We start from the raw sequence: 26,421 nt of genomic DNA, 5'->3' as shown, positions 1-26,421 counted from the left end.
AGGGCTAAAAAGGCTTTAACATCTGTGTAAGGTCTGGGGTGTAGAACAGGTTTTAAAAAGGCTTTAGAGGTAAACTACTGGTTCTGTCCGATGTGACATCCGGGTTCCAGTGGCTGACATCACAGGCTCTGTTCCGTTCAGGGAGAGAGGAGAGGGGGAGTATGACATCACTGGTTCCAGGGAGGGATGAGGGAGGAGAAGAGAGCTTTGAGGAGGCGAAAGAGGGCTCGTAGGTGACGGTGTTCTTTCCGATGGGCATCCTGTCCTCTCCAGTGGCTGTTCTATCATGGCTGGCTCTGTCTTAGAGAGAGGGGGAGAGGAGACAGGGAGGAGAGGAAAGAGAGGAGAGGAGGAGAGGAAGAAAGGGCAGGAGAGAGGAGGAGGGAGGAGAGGGGGGAGGGGAGAGAGAGAGGGGGGAGGGAGAGGGGGGAGGGGTGAGGAGAGAGGGAGGAGAGGAAAGAGGGCAGGAGAGGAGGAGGGAGGGAGGAGGGGGAGGAGAGGGGGAGGGGGGGAGAGGAGAGGGGGGAGGAGAGGGGGGGAGAGGAGGAGAGGGAGAGGAGAGGGGGAGAGGGGGAGGAGAGAGGGAGGAGAGGAAAGAGGGCAGGGAGAGGAGGAGGGAGGGAGAGGAGGAGGAGGGGGAGGGGGTGAGGAGGGAGGGAGAGGAGGAGAGGGGGAGGGGGGGAGGGAGAGGAGAGGGAGGGAGAGGAGAGGGGAGAAGGGGGGGGGAGAGGGAGGGGAGGAGGGAGAGAGGGAGAGGAGAGAGGGGAGGGGGAGGGGAGGGGAGGAGGGAGGAGGGAGAGGGGAGGAGGAGGGGGAGGGAGGGGAGAGGGGGAGGAGGGGGAGGGAGAGGGAGGGGGGAGGAGGAGAGGGGGAGGGAGAGAAGGAGAGGGGAGGGAGAGGGGGAGAGAGGGAGGAGAGAGAGAGGGACGAAAGGAGGGTAAATGGTGTGTTGAAACTGTGCATGTGTGTGTGTCTGTCTGCAAGTGTAATTGTGTGTGTGTGTGTGTGTGTGTGTGTGTGTGTGTGTGTGTGTGTGTGTGCGTCCGTACCTTCACAGTGCTCCAGGAACTGAATACACTCCTGAACAACGGAGTCCCTGATCATGATCATGTGTTTGGCCGTGTTCTCCAGCAGAGACAGGAAACAGCGCTTAGCATAGAACCAGGTGTCTGTTCCCAGCTACACACACAGGACCACAACCAATGAGAGAAGGATACGAAACCCTGGTCAGAGGAATAGATATGTCCTTCTCGTTCCCTCCTGATTCAGGGAATCTTCCAACTAGGATTCATGGAAAACCTGTCTGGACATTGTGTTATTTCCCAACCCTAGGGGGGCGGGGGATATACACTCTGGAGACTCAAAGTCATTTGACAGGTACCCTGATCTAAACAACTTGTACCTGGCCTGAAAAACCAGCTAAAACCAGTTAAAACCAGTGTGTGGTTGATAGAGTTGTAGGAATGACAACAACACTCCTACAGAGACACTCTGTGTGTTCAGCTGGGCTGAGTGAGCAGACACAGGTGCAGAACTCTGGGCTATGTTTCGGTTGGCCAATATCTAAACAAAGATCAAACACTCTGGAAGGGTCGTGTCCCAAATGACACCCTATTCCCTATATAGTGCACTACTTTTAAACAGAGTAGTGCACTTCTTTTAAACAGAGTAGTGCACTATATAGGGAATAGGGTGTCATTTGGGACACACTACCAACATGTTTGTCAGGGGTGAAGTGGTAGAAACATCCAAAAACATTGGCTTTCCAAGAGAATGTTCCAGAACTGCCGGATAGAAAAACAATGTGCAACCTTCTTGTTGTACGGTTCCAGACTCTTGATGACACGGGTGATGCCGAAGTCGTAGTTCCCCTTGGCACAGTACAGGGTCCTGGAAGAGAGATAGAGACACTATTAACACAGTACAGGGTCCTGGAAGAGAGATAGATACACTATTAACACAGTACAGGGTCCTGGAAGAGAGATAGAGACACTATTAACACAGTACAGGGTCCTGGAAGAGAGATATAAACACTATTAACACAGTACAGGGTCCTGGAAGAGAGATATAAACCCTATTAACACAGTACAGGGTCCTGGAAGAGAGATATAAACCCCATTAACACAGTACAGGGTCCTGGAAGAGAGATATAAACCCTATTAACACAGTACAGGGTCCTGGAAGAGAGATATAATACCTATTAACACAGTGTAGGGTCCTGGAAGAGAGATATAAACCCTATTAACACAGTGTAGGGTCCTGGAAGAGAGATATAAACCCCATTTACACAGTGCAGGGTCCTAGAAGAGACATAGAAACCCCATTAACACGGTACAGGGTCCTAGAAGAGAGATATAAACCCCATTTACACAGTGCAGGGTCCTGGAAGAGAGATATAAACCCTATTAACACAGTACAGGGTCCTGGAAGAGAGATATAAACACTATTAACACAGTACAGGGTCCTGGAAGAGAGATATAGACACTATTAACACAGTACAGGGTCCTGGAAGAGAGATAGAGACACTATTAACACAGTACAGGGTCCTGGAAGAGAGATAGAGACACTATTAACACGGTCCTGGAAGAGAGATATAAACCCTATTAACACAGTACAGGGTCCTGGAAGAGAGATAGAAACCCTATTAACACAGTACAGGGTCCTGGAAGAGAGATATAAACCCTATTAACACAGTACAGGGTCCTGGAAGAGAGATATAAACCCCATTAACACAGTACAGGGTCCTGGAAGAGAGATATAAACCCCATTAACACAGTACAGGGTCCTAGAAGAGAGATATAAACCCTATTAACACAGTGCAGGGTCCTAGAAGAGACATAGAAACCCCATTAACACGGTACAGGGTCCTAGAAGAGAGATATAAACCCCATTTACACAGTGCAGGGTCCTAGAAGAGAGATATAAACCCCATTTACACAGTGCAGGGTCCTAGAAGAGAAATATAAACCCCATTTACACAGTGCAGGGTCCTAGAAGAGAGATATAAACACTATTAACACAGTACAGGGTCCTGGAAGAGACATAAAAACACTATTAACACAGTGTAGGGTCCTGGAAGAGAGATATAAACACTATTAACACAGTGTAGGGTCCTGGAAGAGAGATATAAACACTATTAACACAGTGTAGGGTCCTGGAAGAGACATAAAAACACCATTAACACAGTGTAGTGTAACAGAACCTGTCAATGTAACCAGTGATGTCGTGGTAAAACAATAGTAACGGCTCCCTATACTTTCAATGCATTTTGCCCCCAAAAGGTGGGTGAGAAGAGTTTCTGTAAGTTCCCCTCCACTACACCGCTGAAGGACCGTGTAAATCCAACTCACCCTATCACCAGGTTGACTATACAGAGGTGGAAGACTTTCTTATCGGGGTCGTCGTAGGAGATCTGCTCTTCCTCCTTCTCGATCTTCCTCATCAGTTCTTCAGCCTGAGGAGAACGGGGTTACAGGGACAGTGGTGGGCTCAGATGTTTCACTGTGTTTTATACTGTAAAACTCACTCACTCACTCACTCACTCACTCACCACTCACTCACTCACTCACTCACTCACTCACTCACCTCACTCACCACCACTCACTCCCTACCTCTTCGTTCTGGCTGGTCATGATATAGGAGACACACAGGTTAGCCAGCACAACAGCACTGACATTCAGGATCTGGAGAGGGGGAAGAGAGAAAGAGAAGGGGGCGAGAGAGAGGGGGAGGGAGAGAGAGGGGGAGGGAGAGGGGAGAGAGAAAGAGAAGGGGGGTGAGAGAGAAGGGGAGGGAGAGAGAGAGAGAGACAGAGAGAGAGAAAGAGAGAGACAGAGACAGAGACAGAGACAGAGAGAGAGAGAGGGGGAAAGAGCTAAAGGGGGAGGGAGAGAGAGCAAGAGGGGAATGGAGAGAGAGATAGAGAGAGAGAGAGAGAGAGAGGGGAGAGAGAGGGGAGAGGAGAGAGAGAGAGAGAGAGAGAGATAGATAGATAGATAGATAGATAGATAGATAGATAGATAGATAGATAGAGAGATAGAGAGAGAGAGAGAGAGAGAGAGAGGGGAGAGAGAGAGACAGAGACAGAGAGAGAGAGAGAGAGAGAGCGAGAGAGAGAGAGGGGAGAGAGCGAGAGAGAGAGGAGAGAGAGAGAGAGAGAGAGGAGAAAGAGAGAGAGAGAGAGAGAGAGAGAGAGAGAGAGAGAGAGAGAGAGAGAGAGAGAGAGAGAGAGAGAGAGAGCGAGAGAGAGAGAGAGAGAGGGGAGAGAGCGAGAGAGATAGAGAGGGGAGAGAGAGAGAGAGAGAGGAGAGAGAGAGAGACAGAGACAGAGAGAGAGAGAGAGCGAGAGAGAGAGAGAGAGAGAGAGAGAGAGAGAGAGAGAGAGAGAGAGAGAGAGAGAGAGAGAGAGAGAAGAGAGAGAGAGAGAGAGAGAGAGAGAGAGAGAGAGAGAGAGAGAGAGAGAGAGAGAGAGAGAGAGAGAGAGAGAGAGAGAGAGAGAGAGAGAGAGAGAGAGAGAGAGAGAGAGAGAGAGAGAGAGAGAGAGAGAGAGAGAGAGAGAGAGAGAGAGAGAGAGAGAGAGAGAGAGAGATGAGCGGTGAGAGAGAGAAATGAGAGAGAGAGATGAGTGGGATGAGAGAGAGAGAGAGAGAGATGAGTGGGATGAGAGAGAGAGAGAGAGAGAGAGAGAGAGAGAGAGAGATGAAAGTGATGAGAGAGAGAAATGAGAGAGAGAGATGAGGATGAGAGAGAGAGAGAGAGAGAGAGAGAGAGAGAGAGAGAGAGAGAGAGAGAGAGAGAGAGAGAGAGAGAGAGAGAGAGGGAGAGAGAGAGAGGGACAGACAGAGAGAGAGAGAGAGAGAGAGAGAGAGATCAGTCAGAAGGACACTGGGAGAAGGGCAGACCTGCGTTGGTGAACTGTGGATGTTCAACACTTCATCACTCCAGAAACACTACAGTATCATGCAGAGATGAGACCCAGCATTCAGAGCATCCCTAATGGCACCCTGTTCCCTACATAGTGCACTACCTTTGACCAGAGTGCTATGGGCGATGGGAAAAATTACAGCACTTTGTAGGGAATAAGGGACCATTTGGGACTCGACCCAAAGTGTGAGACTGGCCACTGCATTCAGAGTCACTGCACTCTCCCACCAGGTGTGAGACTGGCCACTGCATTCAGAGTCACTGCACTCTCCCACCAGGTGTGAGACTGGCCACTGCACTCTCCCACCAGAGGTGAGAATGGGCACTGCATTCAGAGTCACTGCACTCTGCCACCAGGTGTGAGACTGGGCACTGCATTCAGACTCACTGCACTCTGCCACCAGGTGTGAGAATGGGCACTGCATTCAGAGTCACTGCACTCTGCCACCAGGTGTGAGAATGGGCACTGCATTCAGACTCACTGCACTCTGCCACCAGGTGTGAGAATGGGCACTGCATTCAGAGTCACTGCACTCTCCCACCAGAGGTGAGACTGGCCACTGCACTCTCCCACCAGAGGTGAGAATGGGCACTGCATTCAGACTCACTGCACTCTGCCACCAGGTGTGAGACTGGCCACTGCATTCAGAGTCACTGCACTCTGCCACCAGGTGTGAGAATGGGCACTGCATTCAGACTCACTGCACTCTGCCACCAGGTGTGAGAATGGGCACTGCATTCAGAGTCACTGCACTCTCCCACCAGAGGTGAGACTGGCCACTGCACTCTCCCACCAGAGGTGAGAATGGGCACTGCATTCAGACTCACTGCACTCTGCCACCAGGTGTGAGAATGGGCACTGCATTCAGAGTCACTGCACTCTCCCACCAGAGGTGAGACTGGCCACTGCACTCTCCCACCAGAGGTGAGAATGGGCACTGCATTCAGAGTCACTGCACTCTCCCAGCAGGTGTGAGAATGGGCACTGCATTCAGACTCACTGCACTCTCCCACCAGAGGTGAGACTGGCCACTGCACTCTCCCACCAGAGGTGAGAATGGGCACTGCATTCAGAGTCACTGCACTCTGCCACCAGGTGTGAGACTGGGCACTGCATTCAGACTCACTGCACTCTGCCACCAGGTGTGAGAATGGGCACTGCATTCAGAGTCACTGCACTCTGCCACCAGGTGTGAGAATGGGCACTGCATTCAGACTCACTGCACTCTGCCACCAGGTGTGAGAATGGGCACTGCATTCAGAGTCACTGCACTCTCCCACCAGAGGTGAGACTGGCCACTGCACTCTCCCACCAGAGGTGAGAATGGGCACTGCATTCAGACTCACTGCACTCTGCCACCAGGTGTGAGACTGGCCACTGCATTCAGAGTCACTGCACTCTGCCACCAGGTGTGAGAATGGGCACTGCATTCAGACTCACTGCACTCTGCCACCAGGTGTGAGAATGGGCACTGCATTCAGAGTCACTGCACTCTCCCACCAGAGGTGAGACTGGCCACTGCACTCTCCCACCAGAGGTGAGAATGGGCACTGCATTCAGACTCACTGCACTCTGCCACCAGGTGTGAGAATGGGCACTGCATTCAGAGTCACTGCACTCTCCCACCAGAGGTGAGACTGGCCACTGCACTCTCCCACCAGAGGTGAGAATGGGCACTGCATTCAGAGTCACTGCACTCTCCCACCAGGTGTGAGAATGGGCACTGCATTCAGACTCACTGCACTCTCCCACCAGAGGTGAGACTGGCCACTGCACTCTCCCACCAGAGGTGAGAATGGGCACTGCATTCAGAGTCACTGCACTCTGCCACCAGGTGTGAGACTGGGCACTGCATTCAGACTCACTGCACTCTGCCACCAGGTGTGAGAATGGGCACTGCATTCAGAGTCACTGCACTCTGCCACCAGGTGTGAGAATGGGCACTGCATTCAGACTCACTGCACTCTGCCACCAGGTGTGAGAATGGGCACTGCATTCAGAGTCACTGCACTCTCCCACCAGAGGTGAGACTGGCCACTGCACTCTCCCACCAGAGGTGAGAATGGGCACTGCATTCAGACTCACTGCACTCTGCCACCAGGTGTGAGACTGGCCACTGCATTCAGAGTCACTGCACTCTGCCACCAGGTGTGAGAATGGGCACTGCATTCAGACTCACTGCACTCTGCCACCAGGTGTGAGAATGGGCACTGCATTCAGAGTCACTGCACTCTCCCACCAGAGGTGAGAAGACTGCATTCAGCCACTGCACTCTCCCACCAGAGGTGAGAATGGGCACTGCATTCAGAGTCACTGCACTCTCCCACCAGAGGTGAGACTGGCCACTGCATTCAGACTCACTGCACTCTGCCACCAGGTGTGAGAATGGGCACTGCACTTCAGAGGTGAGTGGCCACTGCACTCTCCCACCAGAGGTGAGACTGGCCACTGCATTCAGAGTCACTGCACACCTCTCCCACCAGAGGTGAGACTGGCCACTGCATTCAGAGTCACTGCACTCAGAGGTGAGACTGGCCACTGCACTCTCCCACCAGGGGTGAGACTGGCCACTGCATTCAGAGTCACTGCACTCTCCCACCAGAGGTGAGACTGGCCACTGCATTCAGAGTCACTGCACTCTCCCACCAGGGTGAGACTGGCCACTGCATTCAGAGTCACTGCACTCTCCCACCAGAGGTGAGACTGGCCACTGCATTCAGAGTCACTGCACTCTCCCACCAGGGGTGAGACTGGCCACTGCATTCAGAGTCACTGCACTCTCCCACCAGGGGTGAGACTGGCCACTGCATTCAGAGTCACTGCACTCTCCCACCAGGGGTGAGACTGGCCACTGCATTCAGAGTCACTGCACTCTCCCACCAGGGGTGAGACTGGCCACTGCATTCAGAGTCACTGCACTCTCCCACCAGGGGTGAGACTGGGGTACAGGGACGTGGGTGTGTGGGTGTTACCGAGGGTTTACGTCAGCAGGGACACTCCTGTATATTACAGTGTTCCAGCTATGCAGCCAGCAGGGGAGCAGAGACAGGATTCATTTCAACAGCAGCATGACATCACCAGACCTCATATTATCCTGTAGTCTGTATGACTACGGTCAACAGAACTATAGTCTATATGACTACGGTCAACAGAACTATAGTCTGTATGACTACGGTCAACAGAACTATAGTCTATATGACTACGGTCAACAGAACTATAGTCTGTATGACTACGGTCAACAGAACTATAGTCTATATGACTACGGTCAACAGAACTATAGTCTATATGACTACGGTCAACAGAACTATAGTCTATATGACTACGGTCAACAGAACTATAGTCTGTATGACTACGGTCAACAGAACTATAGTCTGTATGACTACGGTCAACAGAACTATAGTCTGTATGACTACGGTCAACAGAACTATAGTCTATATGACTACGGTCAACAGAACTATAGTCTATATGACTACGGTCAACAGAACTGTAGTCTATATGACTACGGTCAACAGAACTATAGTCTATATGACTACGGTCAACAGAACTATAGTCTATATGACTACGGTCAACAGAACTATAGTCTATAGTCTATATGACTACGGTCAACAGAACTATAGTCTATATGACTACGGTCAACAGAACTATAGTCTATATGACTACGGTCAACAGAACTATAGTCTATATGACTACGGTCAACAGAACTATAGTCTATATGACTACGGTCAACAGAACTATAGTCTATATGACAACAGAACGGTCAACAGAACTATAGTCTATATGACTACGGTCAACAGAACTATAGTCTATATGACTACGGTCAACAGAACTATAGTCTATATGACTACGGTCAACAGAACTATAGTCTATATGACTACGGTCAACAGAACTATAGTCTATATGACTACGGTCAACAGAACTATAGTCTATATGACTACGGTCAACAGAACTATAGTCTATATGACTACGGTCAACAGAACTATAGTCTATATGACTACTATATGTCAACAGAACTATAGTCTATATGACTACGGTCAACAGAACTATAGTCTCAACAGAACTATAGTATGACTACGGTCAACAGAACTATAGTCTATATGACTACGGTCAACAGAACTATAGTCTATATGACTACGGTCAACAGAACTATAGTCTATATGACTACGGTCAACAGAACTATAGTCTATATGACTACGGTCAACAGAACTATAGTCTATATGACTACGGTCAACAGAACTATAGTCTATATGACTACAGGTCAACAGAACTATAGTCTATATGACTACGGTCAACAGAACTGTATGACTACGGTCAACAGAACTATAGTCTGTATGACACGGTCAACAGAACTGTAGTCTGTATGACTACGGTCAACAGAACTATAGTCTATATGACTACGGTCAACAGAACTATAGTCTATATGACTACGGTCAACAGAACTATAGTCTATATGACTACGGTCAACAGAACTATAGTCTATATGACTACGGTCAACAGAACTATAGTCTGTATGAGTCAACAGAACTATAGTCTGTATGACTACGGTCAACAGAACTGTAGTCTGTATGACTACGGTCAACAGAACTATAGTGTATATGACTACGGTCAACAGAACTATAGTCTATATGACTACGGTCAACAGAACTGTAGTCTATATGACTACGGTCAACAGAACTATAGTCTATATGACTACGGTCAACAGAACTATAGTCTATATGACTACGGTCAACAGTAGTTCACTACAGGAGGCCCGTAAACATTGAAATGGTTTTACACTGTGCATTAGGAAAGCATTCAGTCCTCTTGACTTTTCCCAAAAACGTTGCTACGTTACAGCCTTATTCTAAAATGGATGAAATAAAACACGTTCCTCGGCAATCTACACACAATAACCCAAAACGAGAAAGCAAAAACAGTTTTCTATAATTTTTTTGCGAAAAAAAATAAAAATAAAAGAATGATGTTTTTTTACATAAGTATTCAGAGCCTTTTCTATGAGACTTGAAATTGATCTCAGGTGCATCCTGTTTCCATTGATCATCCTTTGAGATGTTTCTACAACTTGAATGGAGTCCACCTGTGGTACATTCTATTGATTGGTCATGATTTGGAAAGGCACACACCTGTCTATATATAAGGTTCCACAGTTGACAGAGCATGTCAGAGAAAGAAACCAAGCCATGAGGTGGAATGAATTGTCCTTAGAGCTCCAAGACAGGATTGTGTCGAGGCACAGATCTGGGGAAGGGTACCAACAACATTTCTGCAGAGTTGAAGGACCCAGTGGCTTCCATCATTCTTAAATGGAAGATGTTTGGAACCACCAAGACTCTTCCTAGAGCTGGCTGCCCGGTAAAACTGAGCAATCGGGGGGAGAAGGACCTTGGTCAGAGAGGTGACCAAGAACCTGATGGTCACTCTGACAGAGCTCCAGAGTTCCTCTGTGGAGATGGGAGAACCTTCCAGAAGGACAACCATCTGTGCAGCACTCCACCAATCAGGCCTTTATAGTAGAGTGGCCAGACAGAAGCCACTCCTCAGTAAAAGACACACGACAGCCCGCTAGGAATTTGTCAAAAGGCACCTAAAGACTCTCAGACCATGAGAAACAAGATTCTCTGGTCTGATGAAACCAAGATTTAACTCTTTGGTCTGAATGCCAAGCATCACGTCTGGAGGAAATCTGGCACCATCCCTACGGTGAAGCATGGTGGTGGCAGCATCATGCTGTGGGGATGTTTTTCAGCGGCAGGGACTGGGACACTAGTCAGGATCAAGGGAAAGATGAACGAAGCAAAGTATAGAGAGATCCTTGATGAAAACCTGGACCTCAGACGGGTGAAGGTTCACCTTCCAACAGGACGACGACCCTAAGCACACAGCCAAGACAATGCAGGAGTGGCTTCGGGACAAGTCACTGAATGTCCTTGTTGCCCAGCCGGCGCCCAGACTTGAACATCTCTGGAGAGACCTGAAAATAGCTGTGCAGCGACGCTCCCCATCCAACCTGACAGAGCTTCAGAGGATCTGCAGAGAAGAATGGGAGAAACTCCCCAAATACAGGTGTGCCAAGCTTGTAGCATCATACCCAAGAAGACTCAAGGCTGTAATCTCTGCCAAAGTACTGAGTAAAGGGTCTGAATACTTATGTAAATGTGATATTTCAGTTTTTATTTGTAATAAATTAGCACAATTTTTTTTTTACTTCATCATTATGGGGTATTGTGTGTAGGTTGATGAGGGAAAAAATATTTTAATCAATTTTAGAATAAGGCTGTAAATGTAACAAAGTGTGGAAAAAGTCAAGGGGTCTGAATATTTTCCTGAAGGCAATGTATGTGATCCCTCCCTCTCTCCTCTCTCTCCCTCTCTCCTCCCCATCTCCCTCCCTCTCTCCTTTCTCTCCCATCTCCCTCCCTCTCTCCTTTCTCCCCCATCTCTCTCCCTCTCTCCTCCCCCCCCCATCTCCCTCCCTCTCTCCTTTCTCCCCCATCTCTCTCCCTCTCTCCTCTCTCCCCCATCTCCCTCCCTCTCTCCTCTCTCTCCCTCTCTCCTCCCCATCTCCCTCCCTCTCTCCTTTCTCTCCCATCTCCCTCCCTCTCTCCTTTCTCCCCCATCTCTCTCCCTCTCTCCTCTCTCCCCCCCATCTCCCTCCCTCTCTCCTTTCTCTCCCATCTCCCTCCCTCTCTCCTTTCTCCCCCATCTCTCTCCCTCTCTCCTCTCTCCCCCCATCTCCCTCCCTCTCTCCTCTATCCCCCATCTCCCTCCCTCTCTCCTCTCTCCCCCATCTCCCCCCTCTCTCCTTTCTCCCCCATCTCCCTCCCTCTCTCCTTTCTCCCCCATCTCCCTCCCTCTCTCCTTTCTCCCCCATCTCCCTCCCATCTCCCTCCCTCTCTCCTTTCCCCCCCCTCTCCCTCCCTCTCTCCTTTCTCCCCCCTCTCCCTCCCTCTCTCCCCCCATCTCCCTCCCTCTCTCCTTTCTCCCCCATCTCCCTCCCTCTCTCCTTTCTCCCCCATCTCCCTCCCTCTCTCCTTTCTCCCCCATCTCCCTCTCTCCTTTCTCTCCCATCTCCCTCCCTCTCTCCTTTCTCCCCATCTCCCTCCCTCTCTCCTTTCTCCCCATCTCTCCCTCTCTCCTCTCTCCCCCCCATCTCCCTCCCTCTCTCCTCTATCCCCCATCTCCCTCCCTCTCTCCTCTCTCCCCCATCTCCCTCCCCCTCTCCTTTCTCCCCCATCTCCCTCCCCCTCTCCTTTCTCCCCCATCTCCCTCCCTCTCTCCCCCATCTCCCTCCCTCTCTCCCCCCATCTCCCTCCCTCTCTCCTTTCTCCCCCATCTCCCTCCCTCTCCCCCATCTCCCTCCCTCTCTCCATTCTCCCCCATCTCCCTCCCTCTCTCCATTCTCCCCCACCTCCCTCCCTCCCTCTCTCCCCCATCTCCCTCCCTCTCTCCCCCATCTCCCTCATCTCCCCATCTCTCTCCCTCTCTCCCCCATCTCCCTCCCTCTCTCCATTCTCCCCCCACCTCCCTCCCTCCCTCTCTCCCCATCTCCCTCCCTCATCTCCCCCATCTCCCCCATCTCCCTCTCTCCCCCATCTCCCTCCCTCTCTCCTTTCTCCCCCATCTCCCTCCCTCTCTCCCATCTCCCTCCCTCTCTCCTTTCTCCCCCCCATCTCTCTCCTCTCCCCCATCTCCCTCCCTCTCTCCTCTCTCCCCATCTCCCTCCCTCTCCCCATCTCCCCCATCTCCCTCCCTCTCTCCCCATCTCCCCCATCTCCCTCCCTCTCTCCCCATCTCCCTCCCTCTCTCCTCTCTCCCCCATCTCCCCATCTCCCCCATCTCTCTCCCTCTCTCCTTTCTCCCCCATCTCCCTTCCTCTCTCCCTCTCTCCCCATCTCCCTTCCTCTCTCCCTCTCTCCCCCATCTCCCTTCCTCTCTCCCTCTCTCCCCCATCTCCCTCCCTCTCTCCTTTCTCCCCCCTCTCCCTCCCTCTCTCCCATCTCCCTCCCTCCCCTCTCTCCTCTCCCCCCCATCTCTCTCCCCCATCTCCCTCCCTCTCTCCCCCATCTCCCTCCCCTCTCCCCCATCTCCCTCCCTCTCTCCCCCATCTCTCTCCTCTCTCCCCCATCTCCCTCCCTCTCCCCCATCTCCCTCCCTCTCCAGTTAACTCACGTTGTCGTAGTGTTTCTTAACGATGGGTTCGTAAAAGCCGATGGCTTCCTTGTACTTGTTCTCCTGCATGAAGAGAACGTGAGCCACGTTGAGCTTCCAGGTGTCGTGTTCGTTGCAGAACTCCACCGACTTACGGAAGATCTTCTCAACCATCTGGTAGTTCTCCCTGTTCCAGTAGATCTTAGCCTGGGCCATCAGCACTGGGATGTACCTATAGGACAGGACAACAGTTCTATACCAGTAGATCTTAGCCTGGGTTATCAGAACTGGGATGTACCTACAGGACAGGACAACAGTTATATACCAGTAGATCTTAGCCTGGGTTATCAGCACTGGGATGTACCTATAGGACAGGACAACAGTTCTATACCAGTAGATCTTAGCCTGGGTTATCAGAACTGGGATGTACCTACAGGACAGGACAACAGTTCTATACCTCTAGATCTTAGCCTGGGTTATCAGCATTGGGATGTACCTACAGGACAACAGTTCTATACCAGTAGATCTTAGCCTGGGTTATCAGAACTGGGATGTACCTATAGGACAGGACAACAGTTCTATACCAGTAGATCTTAGCCTGGGTTATCAGCACTGGGATGTACCTACAGGACAACAGTTATATACCAGTAGATCTTAGCCTGGGTTATCAGAACTGGGATGTACCTACAGGACAGGACAACAGTGATATACCAGTAGATCTTAGCCTGGGTTATCAGCACTGGGATGTACCTACAGGACAGGACAACAGTTCTATACCAGTAGATCTTAGCCTGGGTTATCAGAACTGGGATGTACCTATAGGACAGGACAACAGTTATATACCAGTAGATCTTAGCCTGGGTTATCAGCACTGGGATGTACCTACAGGACAGGACAACAGTTCTATACCAGTAGATCTTAGCCTGGGTTATCAGCACTGGGATGTACCTATAGGACAGGACAACAGTTATATACCAGTAGATCTTAGCCTGGGTTATCAGCACTGGGATGTACCTACAGGACAGGACAACAGTTCTATACCAGTAGATCTTAGCCTGGGTTATCAGCACTGGGATGTACCTATAGGACAGGACAACAGTTATATACCAGTAGATCTTAGCCTGGGTTATCAGCACTGGGATGTACCTATAGGACAGGACAACAGTTATATACCAGTAGATCTTAGCCTGGGTTATCAGCATTGGGATGTGGGGTGTTATTTTTAATTCTTTATTTCTGGAGAAACCTAACTTGATTATTTAGCAGACATCACTTCCTTATAGCCGTCTGGATGAGAACGATGTCCATTTTGTCTGTTCTCTTTGGTCGCAATGTCTTTTTCTTTTAGATAAACAGCGTGTTTTTGAATGGTAACTGTGTTACGGGTGGAGTTTTGGGCGGGGTGAGGAAAGGTGTGACTTTCAGGTTACAACAGGCTATAAGTATACAGCAGAACGCTGATCGTCCTCACTTTGATTATGCTGTAACAACATGACCAGGATCTCTATTCATTTAAGCGATCAGATTGGGGCTTTCAGGAGGAATATGGAAAATCTACTGGAGACATTTCAAAAGTACTGGTAGACTTGGTGATTTTGGTCACGGACATTGCCATTCACAAACAATATAATCAGATGCCTGTTTTACACCGACCTCGAAAGCCCAGGAAAATGATCAGGTACGGTAGGCTACAATACTGTAAAGCCCAGGAAAATGATCAGGTACAGTAGACTACAATACTGTAAAGCCCAGGAAAATGATCAGGTACGGTAGGCTACAATACTGTAAAGCCCAGCAGAATGATCAGGTACAGTAGACTACAATACTGTAAAGCCCAGGAAAATGATCAGGTACAGTAGGCTACAATACTGTAAAGCCCAGCAGAATGATCAGGTACAGTAGACTACAATACTGTAAAGCCCAGGAAAATGATCAGGTACAGCAGGCTACAATACTGTAAAGCCCAGCAGAATGATCAGGTACAGTAGACTACAATACTGTAAAGCCCAGGAAAATGATCAGGTACAGCAGGCTACAATACTGTAAAGCCCAGGAAAATGATCAGGTACAGTAGACTACAATACTGTAAAGCCCAGGAAAATGATCAGGTACGGTAGGCTACAATACTGTAAAGCCCAGCAGAATGATCAGGTACAGTAGGCTACAACACTGTAAAGCCCAGCAGAATGATCAGGTACGGTAGGCTACAATACTGTAAAGCCCAGGACAATGATCAGGTACAGTAGGCTACAATACTGTAAAGACCAGCAGAATGATCAGGTACAGTAGGCTACAATACTGTAAAGCCCAGCAGAATGATCAGGTACAGTAGGCTACAATACTGTAAAGCCCAGCAGAATGATCAGGTACAGTAGGCTACAATACTGTAAAGACCAGCAGAATGATCAGGTACAGTAGGCTACAATACTGTAAAGCCCAGCAGAATGATCAGGTACAGTAGGCTACAATACTGTAAAGTGGATCTAATCATGCTAAAAATAATGCTGAAATGAATCGACTGCTGGTCTTTACTGTCTGCTGCACATGTTTACATTGTATTCCATTTCCAGAGAGACTATTCAAGCCGTCGACTCACTGATGAATGAGGATGACGATGGATCGGTAAAGACCATCTGTAATCTGCTGACATCACAGCACAACATCAACATCGCTCTAATCACAGTCAGAAGACAGTTGAAGAAACTGGAGTGGACTTATGGAAAGGCTCAGTAAGACATGTTATATATATATATATAAACTGGAGTGGAGTTAAGTCCCGCAGCGTCAGCTCCCAACTTTTAAAGCAGGAACCACTATAGCAGTAGATGTTAGCCTGGGGGAATCACCAATAAAGAAGAAGAGGAGATACACCATTCAGACAACCAGACAGGGAGAAGGTCCAGACCAGCCACCAATCAGACAGGGAGAAGGTCCAGACCAGCCACCAATCAGACAGGGAGAAGGTCCAGACCAGCCACCAATCAGGAAGGGAGAAGGTCCAGACCAGCCACCAATCAGGAAGGGAGAAGGTCCAGACCAGCCACCAATCAGACAGGGAGAAGGTCCAGACCAGCCACCAATCAGACAGGGAGAAGGTCCAGACCAGCCACCAATCAGGAAGGGAGAAGGTCCAGACCAGCCACCAATCAGGAAGGGAGAAGGTCCAGACCAGCCACCAATCAGGAAGGGAGAAGGTCCAGACCAGCCACCAATCAGGAAGGGAGAAGGTCCAGACCAGCCACCAATCAGGAAGGGAGAAGGTCCAGACCAGCCACCAATCAGGAAGGGAGAAGGTCCAGACCAGCCACCAATCAGACAGGGAGAAGGTCCAGACCAGCCACCAATCAGACAGGGAGAAGGTCCAGACCAGCCACCAATCAGGAAGGGAGAAGGTCCAGACCAGCCACCAATCAGGAAGGGAGAAGGTCCAGACCAGCCACCAATCAGACAGGAGAAGGTCCAGACCAGCCACCAATCAGACAGGAGAAGGTCCAGACCAGCCACCAATCAGGAAGGGAGAAGGTCCAGACCAGCCACCAATCAGACAGGGAGAAGGTCCAGACCAGCCACCAATCAGACAGGGAGAAGGTCCAGACCAGCCACCAATCAGACAGGGAGAAGGTCCAGACCAGCCACCAATCAGACAGGGAGAAGGTCCAGACCAGCCACCAATCAGACAGGGAGAAGGTCCAGACCAGCCACCAATCAGACAGGGAGAAGGTCCAGACCAGCCACCAATCAGACAGGGAGAATGTCCAGACCAGCCACCAATCAGACAGGGAGAAGGTCCAGACCAGCCACCAATCAGGGAAGAATATTGGACCAAAGTGACCAACCAGCAGAGTAGGTGAGGTAAGTCACCAATCAGGGAAGAGAAAGGTGAGACAAGCTACCAATCAGACAGGAGAATACTCGGTAGGGGCGGGGTCTACTCACTTCTCCACCATCTCATCGTAGTCCTGGAGGGTTTTCTTCAAGGCTTCGTTATCCCGGGCTAGTCTGGCTTCCTGTATCTGAGAGACAAAGATTACACACAGGTCACGGGCTAGTCTGGCTTCCTGTATCTGAGAGACAAAGATTACACACAGGTCACGGGCTAGTCTGGCTTCCTGTATCTGAGAGACAAAGATTACACACAGGTCACGGGCTAGTCTGGCTTCCTGTACCTTAGAGACAAAGACTACACACAGGTCACGGGCTAGCCTGGCTTCCTGTATCTGAGAGACAAAGATTACACACAGGTCACGGGCTAGTCTGGCTTCCTGTACCTTAGAGACAAAGACTACACACAGGTCACGGGCTAGTCTGGCTTCCTGTATCCTAGAGACAGAGATTACACACAGGTCACGGGCTAGTCTGGCTTCCTGTATCTGAGAGACAAAGATTACACACAGGTCACGGGCTAGTCTGGCTTCCTGTATCTGAGAGACAAAGACTCCACACAGGTCACGGGCTAGTCTGGCTTCCTGTATCTTAGAGACAGATTACACACAGGTCACGGGCTAGTCTGGCTTCCTGTATCTGAGAGACAAAGACTCCACACAGGTCACGGGCTAGTCTGGCTTCCTGTATCTGAGAGACAAAGATTACACACAGGTCACGGGCTAGTCTGGCTTCCTGTATCTTAGAGACAGATTACACACAGGTCACGGGCTAGTCTGGCTTCCTGTATCTGAGAGACAAAGACTCCACACAGGTCACGGGCTAGTCTGGCTTCCTGTATCTGAGAGACAAAGATTACACACAGGTCACGGGCTAGCCTGGCTTCCTGTATCTGAGAGACAAAGATTACACAGAGGTCACGGGCTAGTCTGGCTTCCTGTATCTGAGAGACAAAGATTACACACAGGTCACGGGCTAGTCTGGCTTCCTGTATCTGAGAGACAAAGATTACACACAGGTCACGGGCTAGCCTGGCTTCCTGTATCTGAGAGACAAAGATTACACACAGGTCACGGGCTAGTCTGGCTTCCTGTATCTTAGAGACAGATTACACACAGGTCACGGGCTAGTCTGGCTTCCTGTACCTTAGAGACAAAGACTACACACAGGTCACGGGCTAGTCTGGCTTCCTGTATCTTAGAGACAAAGATTACACACAGGTCACGGGCTAGTCTGGCTTCCTGTATCCTAGAGACAGAGATTACACACAGGTCACGGGCTAGTCTGGCTTCCTGTATCCTAGAGACAGATTACACACAGGTCACGGGCTAGTCTGGCTTCCTGTATCTTAGAGACAGATTACACACAGGTCACGGGCTAGTCTAGCTTCCTGTATCCTAGAGACAGATTACACACAGGTCACGGGCTAGTCTGGCTTCCTGTATCTTAGAGACAAAGACTACACACAGGTCACGGGCTAGTCTGGCTTCCTGTATCCTAGAGACAGATTACACACAGGTCACGGGCTAGTCTGACTTCCTGTATCTTAGAGACAGATTACACACAGGTCACGGGCTAGTCTGGCTTCCTGTATCTTAGAGACAGATTACACACAGGTCACGGGCTAGTCTGGCTTCCTGTATCCTAGAGACCGATTACACACAGGTCACGGGCTAGTCTGGCTTCCTGTATCTTAGAGACAAAGACTACACACAGGTCACGGGCTAGTCTGGCTTCCTGTATCCTAGAGACAGATTACACACAGGTCACGGGCTAGTCTGGCTTCCTGTATCTTAGAGACAGATTACACACAGGTCACGGGCTAGTCTGGCTTCCTGTATCTTAGAGACAGATTACACACAGGTCACGGGCTAGTCTGGCTTCCTGTATCTTAGAGAAAGACTACACACAGGTCACGGGCTAGTCTGGCTTCCTGTATCTGAGAGACAAAGATTACACACAGGTCACGGGCTAGTCTGGCTTCCTGTATCCTAGAGACAGATTACACACAGGTCACGGGCTAGTCTGGCTTCCTGTATCCTAGAGACAAAGATTACACACAGGTCACGGGCTAGCCTGGCTTCCTGTATCTTAGAGACAAAGATTACACACAGGTCACGGGCTAGTCTGGCTTCCTGTATCTGAGAGACAAAGATTACACACAGGTCACGGGCTAGTCTGGCTTCCTGTATCTTAGAGACAAAGACTACACACAGGTCACGGGCTAGTCTGGCTTCCTGTATCTTAGAGACAAAGACTACACACAGGTCACGGGCTAGTCTGGCTTCCTGTATCCTAGAGACAGATTACACACAGGTCACGGGCTAGTCTGGCTTCCTGTATCTTAGAGACAGATTACACACAGGTCACGGGCTAGTCTAGCTTCCTGTATCCTAGAGACAGATTACACACAGGTCACGGGCTAGTCTAGCTTCCTGTATCCTAGAGACAGATTACACACAGGTCACGGGCTAGTCTGGCTTCCTGTATCTTAGAGACAAAGACTACACACAGGTCACGGGCTAGTCTGGCTTCCTGTATCCTAGAGACAGACTACACACAGGTCACGGGCTAGTCTGGCTTCCTGTATCCTAGAGACAGATTACACACAGGTCACGGGCTAGTCTGGCTTCCTGTATCCTAGAGACAGATTACACACAGGTCACGGGCTAGTCTGGCTTCCTGTATCCTAGAGACAGACTACACACAGGTCACGGGCTAGTCTGGCTTCCTGTATCCTAGAGACAGATTACACACAGGTCACGGGCTAGTCTGGCTTCCTGTATCCTAGAGACAGATTACACACAGGTCACGGGCTAGTCTGGCTTCCTGTATCCTAGAGACAGATTACACACAGGTCACGGGCTAGTCTGGCTTCCTGTATCCTAGAGACAGACTACACACAGGTCACGGGCTAGTCTGGCTTCCTGTATCCTAGAGACAGATTACACACAGGTCACGGGCTAGTCTGGCTTCCTGTATCCTAGAGACAGACTACACACAGGTCACGGGCTAGTCTGGCTTCCTGTATCCTAGAGACAGATTACACACAGGTCACAGGCTAGTCTGGCTTCCTGTATCTTAGAGACAGATTACACACAGGTCACGGGCTAGCCTGGCTTCCTGTATCTTAGAGACAGACTACACACAGGTCACGGCCTAATCTGGCTTCCTGTATCCTAGAGACAGACTACACACAGGTCACGGGCTAGTCTGGCTTCCTGTATCCTAGAGACAGATTACACACAGGTCACGGGCTAGTCTGGCTTCCTGTATTTTAGAGACAGACTACACACAGGTCACGGGCTAGCCTGGCTTCCTGTATCTTAGAGACACAGATTACACACAGGTCACGGGCTAGTCTGGCTTCCTGTATCTTAGAGACAGACTACACACAGGTCACGGGCTAGTCTGGCTTCCTGTAATTTAGAGACAGACTACACACAGGTCACGGGCTAGTCTGGCTTCCTGTATCCTAGAGACAGATTACACACAGGTCACGGGCTAGCCTGGCTTCCTGTATCTTAGAGACAGATTACACACAGGTCACGGGCTAGTCTGGCTTCCTGTATCCTAGAGACAGACTACACAGAGGTCACGGGCTAGTCTGGCTTCCTGTATCCTAGAGACAGATTACACACAGGTCACGGGCTAGTCTGGCTTCCTGTATCTTAGAGAAAGACTACACACAGGTCACGGGCTAGTAAGGCTTCCTGTATCCTAGAGACAGATTACACACAGGTCACGGGCTAGTCTGGCTTCCTGTATCCTAGAGACAGATTACACACAGGTCACGGGCTAGTCTGGCTTCCTGTATCTAAGAGACAGATTACACACAGGTCACGGGCTAGTCTGGCTTCCTGTATCTTAGAGACAGATTACACACAGGTCACGGGCTAGCCTGGCTTCCTGTATTTTAGAGACAGACTACACACAGGTCACGGCCTAATCTGGCTTCCTGTATCCTAGAGACAGACTACACACAGGTCACGGGCTAGTCTGGCTTCCTGTATCCTAGAGACAGATTACACACAGGTCACGGGCTAGTCTGGCTTCCTGTATTTTAGAGACAGACTACACACAGGTCACGGGCTAGCCTGGCTTCCTGTATCTTAGAGACACAGATTACACACAGGTCACGGGCTAGTCTGGCTTCCTGTATCTTAGAGACAGACTACACACAGGTCACGGGCTAGTCTGGTTTCCTGTAATTTAGAGACAGACTACACACAGGTCACGGGCTAGTCTGGCTTCCTGTATCCTAGAGACAGACTACACAGAGGTCACGGGCTAGTCTGGCTTCCTGTATTTTAGAGACAGATTACACACAGGTCACGGGCTAGTCTGGCTTCCTGTATCTTAGAGACAGATTACACACAGGTCACGGGCTAGTCTGGCTTCCTGTATCCTAGAGACAGACTACACACAGGTCACGGGCTAGTCTGGCTTCCTGTATCCTAGAGACAGATTACACACAGGTCACGGGCTAGTCTGGCTTCCTGTATCCTAGAGACAGATTACACACAGGTCACGGGCTAGTCTGGCTTCCTGTATCCTAGAGACAGACTACACACAGGTCACGGGCTAGTCTGGCTTCCTGTATCCTAGAGACAGATTACACACAGGTCACGGGCTAGTCTGGCTTCCTGTATCCTAGAGACAGATTACACACAGGTCACGGGCTAGTCTGGCTTCCTGTATCCTAGAGACAGACTACACACAGGTCACGGGCTAGTCTGGCTTCCTGTATCCTAGAGACAGATTACACACAGGTCACGGGCTAGTCTGGCTTCCTGTATCCTAGAGACAGATTACACACAGGTCACGGGCTAGTCTGGCTTCCTGTATCCTAGAGACAGATTACACACAGGTCACGGGCTAGTCTGGCTTCCTGTATCCTAGAGACAGACTACACACAGGTCACGGGCTAGTCTGGCTTCCTGTATCCTAGAGACAGATTACACACAGGTCACGGGCTAGTCTGGCTTCCTGTATCCTAGAGACAGATTACACACAGGTCACGGGCTAGTCTGGCTTCCTGTATCCTAGAGACAGATTACACACAGGTCACGGGCTAGTCTGGCTTCCTGTATCTTAGAGACAGATTACACACAGGTCACGGGCTAGTCTAGCTTCCTGTATCCTAGAGACAGATTACACACAGGTCACGGGCTAGTCTAGCTTCCTGTATCCTAGAGACAGATTACACACAGGTCACGGGCTAGTCTGGCTTCCTGTATCCTAGAGACAGACTACACACAGGTCACGGGCTAGTCTGGCTTCCTGTATCTTAGAGACAGATTACACACAGGTCACGGGCTAGTCTGGCTTCCTGTATCTTAGAGACAGATTACACACAGGTCACGGGCTAGTCTGGCTTCCTGTATCCTAGAGACAGATTACACACAGGTCACGGGCTAGTCTGGCTTCCTGTATCTTAGAGACAGATTACACACAGGTCACGGGCTAGTCTGGCTTCCTGTATCCTAGAGACAGACTACACACAGGTCATGGGCTAGTCTGGCTTCCTGTATCTTAGAGACAGATTACACACAGGTCACGGGCTAGTCTGGCTTCCTGTATCTTAGAGACAGATTACACACAGGTCACGGGCTAGTCTGGCTTCCTGTATCTTAGAGACAGATTACACACAGGTCACGGGCTAGTCTGGCTTCCTGTATCTTAGAGACAGACTACACACAGGTCACGGGCTAGTCTGGCTTCCTGTATCTTAGAGACAGATTACACACAGGTCACGGGCTAGTCTGGCTTCCTGTATCTTAGAGACAGATTACACACAGGTCACGGGCTAGTCTGGCTTCCTGTATCTTAGAGACAGATTACACACAGGTCACGGGCTAGTCTAGCTTCCTGTATCTTAGAGACAGACTACACACAGGTCACGGGCTAGTCTGGCTTCCTGTATCTTAGAGACAGATTACACACAGGTCACGGGCTAGTCTAGCTTCCTGTATCTTAGAGACAGACTACACACAGGTCACGGGCTAGTCTGGCTTCCTGTATCTTAGAGACAGACTACACACAGGTCACGGGCTAGTCTAGCTTCCTGTATCTTAGAGACAGACTACACACAGGTCACGGGCTAGTCTGGCTTCCTGTATCCTAGAGACAGACTACACACAGGTCACGGGCTAGTCTGGCTTCCTGTATCTTAGAGACAGACTACACACAGGTCACGGGCTAGTCTGGCTTCCTGTATCCTAGAGACAGACTACACACAGGTCACGGGCTAGTCTAGCTTCCTGTATCTTAGAGACAGATTACACACAGGTCACGGGCTAGTCTGGCTTCCTGTATCTTAGAGACAGATTACACACAGGTCACGGGCTAGTCTGGCTTCCTGTATCTTAGAGACAGATTACACACAGGTCACGGGCTAGTCTAGCTTCCTGTATCTTAGAGACAGATTACACACAGGTCACGGGCTAGTCTAGCTTCCTGTATCTTAGAGACAGATTACACACAGGTCACGGGCTAGCCTGGCTTCCTGTATCTTAGAGACAGATTACACACAGGTCACGGGCTAGCCTGGCTTCCTGTATCCTAGAGACAGATTACACACAGGTCACGGGCTAGTCTGGCTTCCTGTATCTTAGAGACAGATTACACACAGGTCACGGGCTAGCCTGGCTTCCTGTATCTTAGAGACAGATTACACACAGGTCACGGGCTAGCCTGGCTTCCTGTATCTTAGAGACAGATTACACACAGGTCACGGGCTAGTCTAGCTTCCTGTATCTTAGAGACAGATTACACACAGGTCACGGGCTAGCCTGGCTTCCTGTATCTTAGAGACAGATTACACACAGGTCACGGGCTAGCCTGGCTTCCTGTATCCTAGAGACAGATTACACACAGGTCACGGGCTAGTCTGGCTTCCTGTATCCTAGAGACAGATTACACACAGGTCACGGGCTAGTCTGGCTTCCTGTATCTTAGAGACAGATTACACACAGGTCACGGGCTAGCCTGGCTTCCTGTATCTTAGAGACAGATTACACACAGGTCACGGGCTAGCCTGGCTTCCTGTATCTTAGAGACAGATTACACACAGGTCACGGGCTAGTCTGGCTTCCTGTATCCTAGAGACAGATTACACACAGGTCACGGGCTAGTCTGGCTTCCTGTATCTGAGAGACAGATTACACACAGGTCACGGGCTAGCCTGGCTTCCTGTATCTTAGAGACAGATTACACACAGGTCACGGGCTAGTCTAGCTTCCTGTATCTTAGAGACAGATTACACACAGGTCACGGGCTAGCCTGGCTTCCTGTATCTTAGAGACAGATTACACACAGGTCACGGGCTAGCCTGGCTTCCTGTATCCTAGAGACAGATTACACACAGGTCACGGGCTAGTCTGGCTTCCTGTATCCTAGAGACAGATTACACACAGGTCACGGGCTAGTCTGGCTTCCTGTATCTTAGAGACAGATTACACACAGGTCACGGGCTAGCCTGGCTTCCTGTATCTTAGAGACAGATTACACACAGGTCACGGGCTAGCCTGGCTTCCTGTATCTTAGAGACAGATTACACACAGGTCACGGGCTAGTCTGGCTTCCTGTATCCTAGAGACAGATTACACACAGGTCACGGGCTAGTCTGGCTTCCTGTATCTGAGAGACAGATTACACACAGGTCACGGGCTAGTCTGGCTTCCTGTATCTGAGAGACAGATTACACACAGGTCACGGGCTAGTCTGGCTTCCTGTATCCTAGAGACAGATTACACACAGGTCACGGGCTAGTCTGGCTTCCTGTATCTGAGAGACAGATTACACACAGGTCACGGGCTAGCCTGGCTTCCTGTATCTTAGAGACAGATTACACACAGGTCACGGGCTAGCCTGGCTTCCTGTATCTTAGAGACAGATTACACACAGGTCACGGGCTAGTCTGGCTTCCTGTATCCTAGAGACAGATTACACACAGGTCACGGGCTAGCCTGGCTTCCTGTATCTTAGAGACAGATTACACACAGGTCACGGGCTAGCCTGGCTTCCTGTATCTTAGAGACAGATTACACACAGGTCACGGGCTAGTCTGGCTTCCTGTATCCTAGAGACAGATTACACACAGGTCACGGGCTAGTCTGGCTTCCTGTATCTGAGAGACAGATTACACACAGGTCACGGGCTAGTCTGGCTTCCTGTATCCTAGAGACAGATTACACACAGGTCACGGGCTAGTCTGGCTTCCTGTATCTGAGAGACAGATTACACACAGGTCTTTATGGATGCTTTATGTTGTTCTCTCCAATGATAACACAGTCTTATCACTGTATCCTGAACAGGTGAAAACGTGATGCCATTCTGTAAAAACACATCACTGATAGTAATCAGGTTAAACCGCACCAATGTGACCAGATCAAAGAAATGACTGGGCTGTAGAAGGCTTTGAAAAAGTAAGCTTTCGTCCCAAATGGCACCCTAGTCCCATAGGGCTCAACTCAAAAGTAGTGCACTTTAGGAAGAAAATAAGGTGCTATTTAGAACCTATAAAAGGGTTCTTCGGCTGTCCCCATAGGAGAATCCTTTGAAGAACCCTTTTTGGTTCCAGGTAGAACCCTTTTGAGTTCCATGTAGAATCTTGTACACAGAGAGTTCTACATGGAACCAAAAATGGTTCTTCAAAGGATTCTCCTATGGGGACAGCCAAAGAACCCTTTTGGAACCCTTGGGGTTCCATTTGGGACGCAGCCTAAAGCTAATAAACAAGCTGGTGGCCTGAGAGAGCAGAATGGAAGAATGTAACCTGTGGGGCCTCGGACGAAAGAAAAGGAGAATGGAAGACCAAATAGATGAGAGAAGGATGACAACAGGATAACATGATAAACAGACAACATCAACAGGATAACCAGACAACATCAACAGGATAACCAGACAACATCAACAGGATAACCAGACAACATCAACAGGATAACCAGACAACATCAACAGGATAACCAGACAACATCAACAGGATAACCAGACAACATGAACAGGATAACCAGACAACATCAACAGGATAACCAGACAACATGAACAGGATAACCAGACAACATGAACAGGATAACCAGACAACATCAACAGGATAACAGGATAACCAGACAACATCAACAGGATAACCAGACAACATCAACAGGATAACCAGACAACATCAACAGGATAACCAGACAACATCAACAGGATAACCAGACAACATCAACAGGATAACCAGACAACATCAACAGGATAACCAGACAACATCAACAGGATAACCAGACAACATTAACAGGATAACCAGACAACATCAACAGGATAACCAGACAACATGAACAGGATAACCAGACAACATCAACAGGATAACCAGACAACATGAACAGGATAAACAGACAACATGAACATGATAAACAGACAACATTAACATGATAAACAGACAACATGAACAGGATAACCAGACAACATCAACAGGATAACAGGATAAC

At 49.7% G+C, this 26,421-nt stretch overlaps 1 protein-coding gene across 1 annotated transcript in view; it reads right to left on the bottom strand.

Annotated features, from left to right (window-relative positions):
• Nucleotides 1–4: 4 nt before the first annotated feature.
• LOC118383352 (tetratricopeptide repeat protein 30A) overlaps nucleotides 5–26,421 on the bottom strand; it is a 45,091-nt gene continuing 18,674 nt past the window's right edge. Inside the window, exons 13-19 of the mRNA XM_052520032.1 lie at nucleotides 17,006–17,082; nucleotides 13,091–13,301; nucleotides 3,612–3,683; nucleotides 3,351–3,454; nucleotides 1,812–1,890; nucleotides 1,050–1,179; nucleotides 5–33 (exon numbers count right to left, since the gene is read on the bottom strand). Coding sequence (XP_052375992.1) covers nucleotides 5–33; nucleotides 1,050–1,179; nucleotides 1,812–1,890; nucleotides 3,351–3,454; nucleotides 3,612–3,683; nucleotides 13,091–13,301; nucleotides 17,006–17,082 — 702 coding nt within the window. The remainder of the gene's footprint in view (nucleotides 34–1,049; nucleotides 1,180–1,811; nucleotides 1,891–3,350; nucleotides 3,455–3,611; nucleotides 3,684–13,090; nucleotides 13,302–17,005; nucleotides 17,083–26,421) is intronic.

This window comes from Oncorhynchus keta, chromosome 5, assembly GCF_023373465.1.
Source record: "Oncorhynchus keta strain PuntledgeMale-10-30-2019 chromosome 5, Oket_V2, whole genome shotgun sequence".
Taxonomy (NCBI): Eukaryota; Metazoa; Chordata; class Actinopteri; order Salmoniformes; family Salmonidae; genus Oncorhynchus; species Oncorhynchus keta.
Note: the sequence above shows the minus strand (reverse complement) of the source record. Positions and strands in the feature narration are given on the sequence as shown.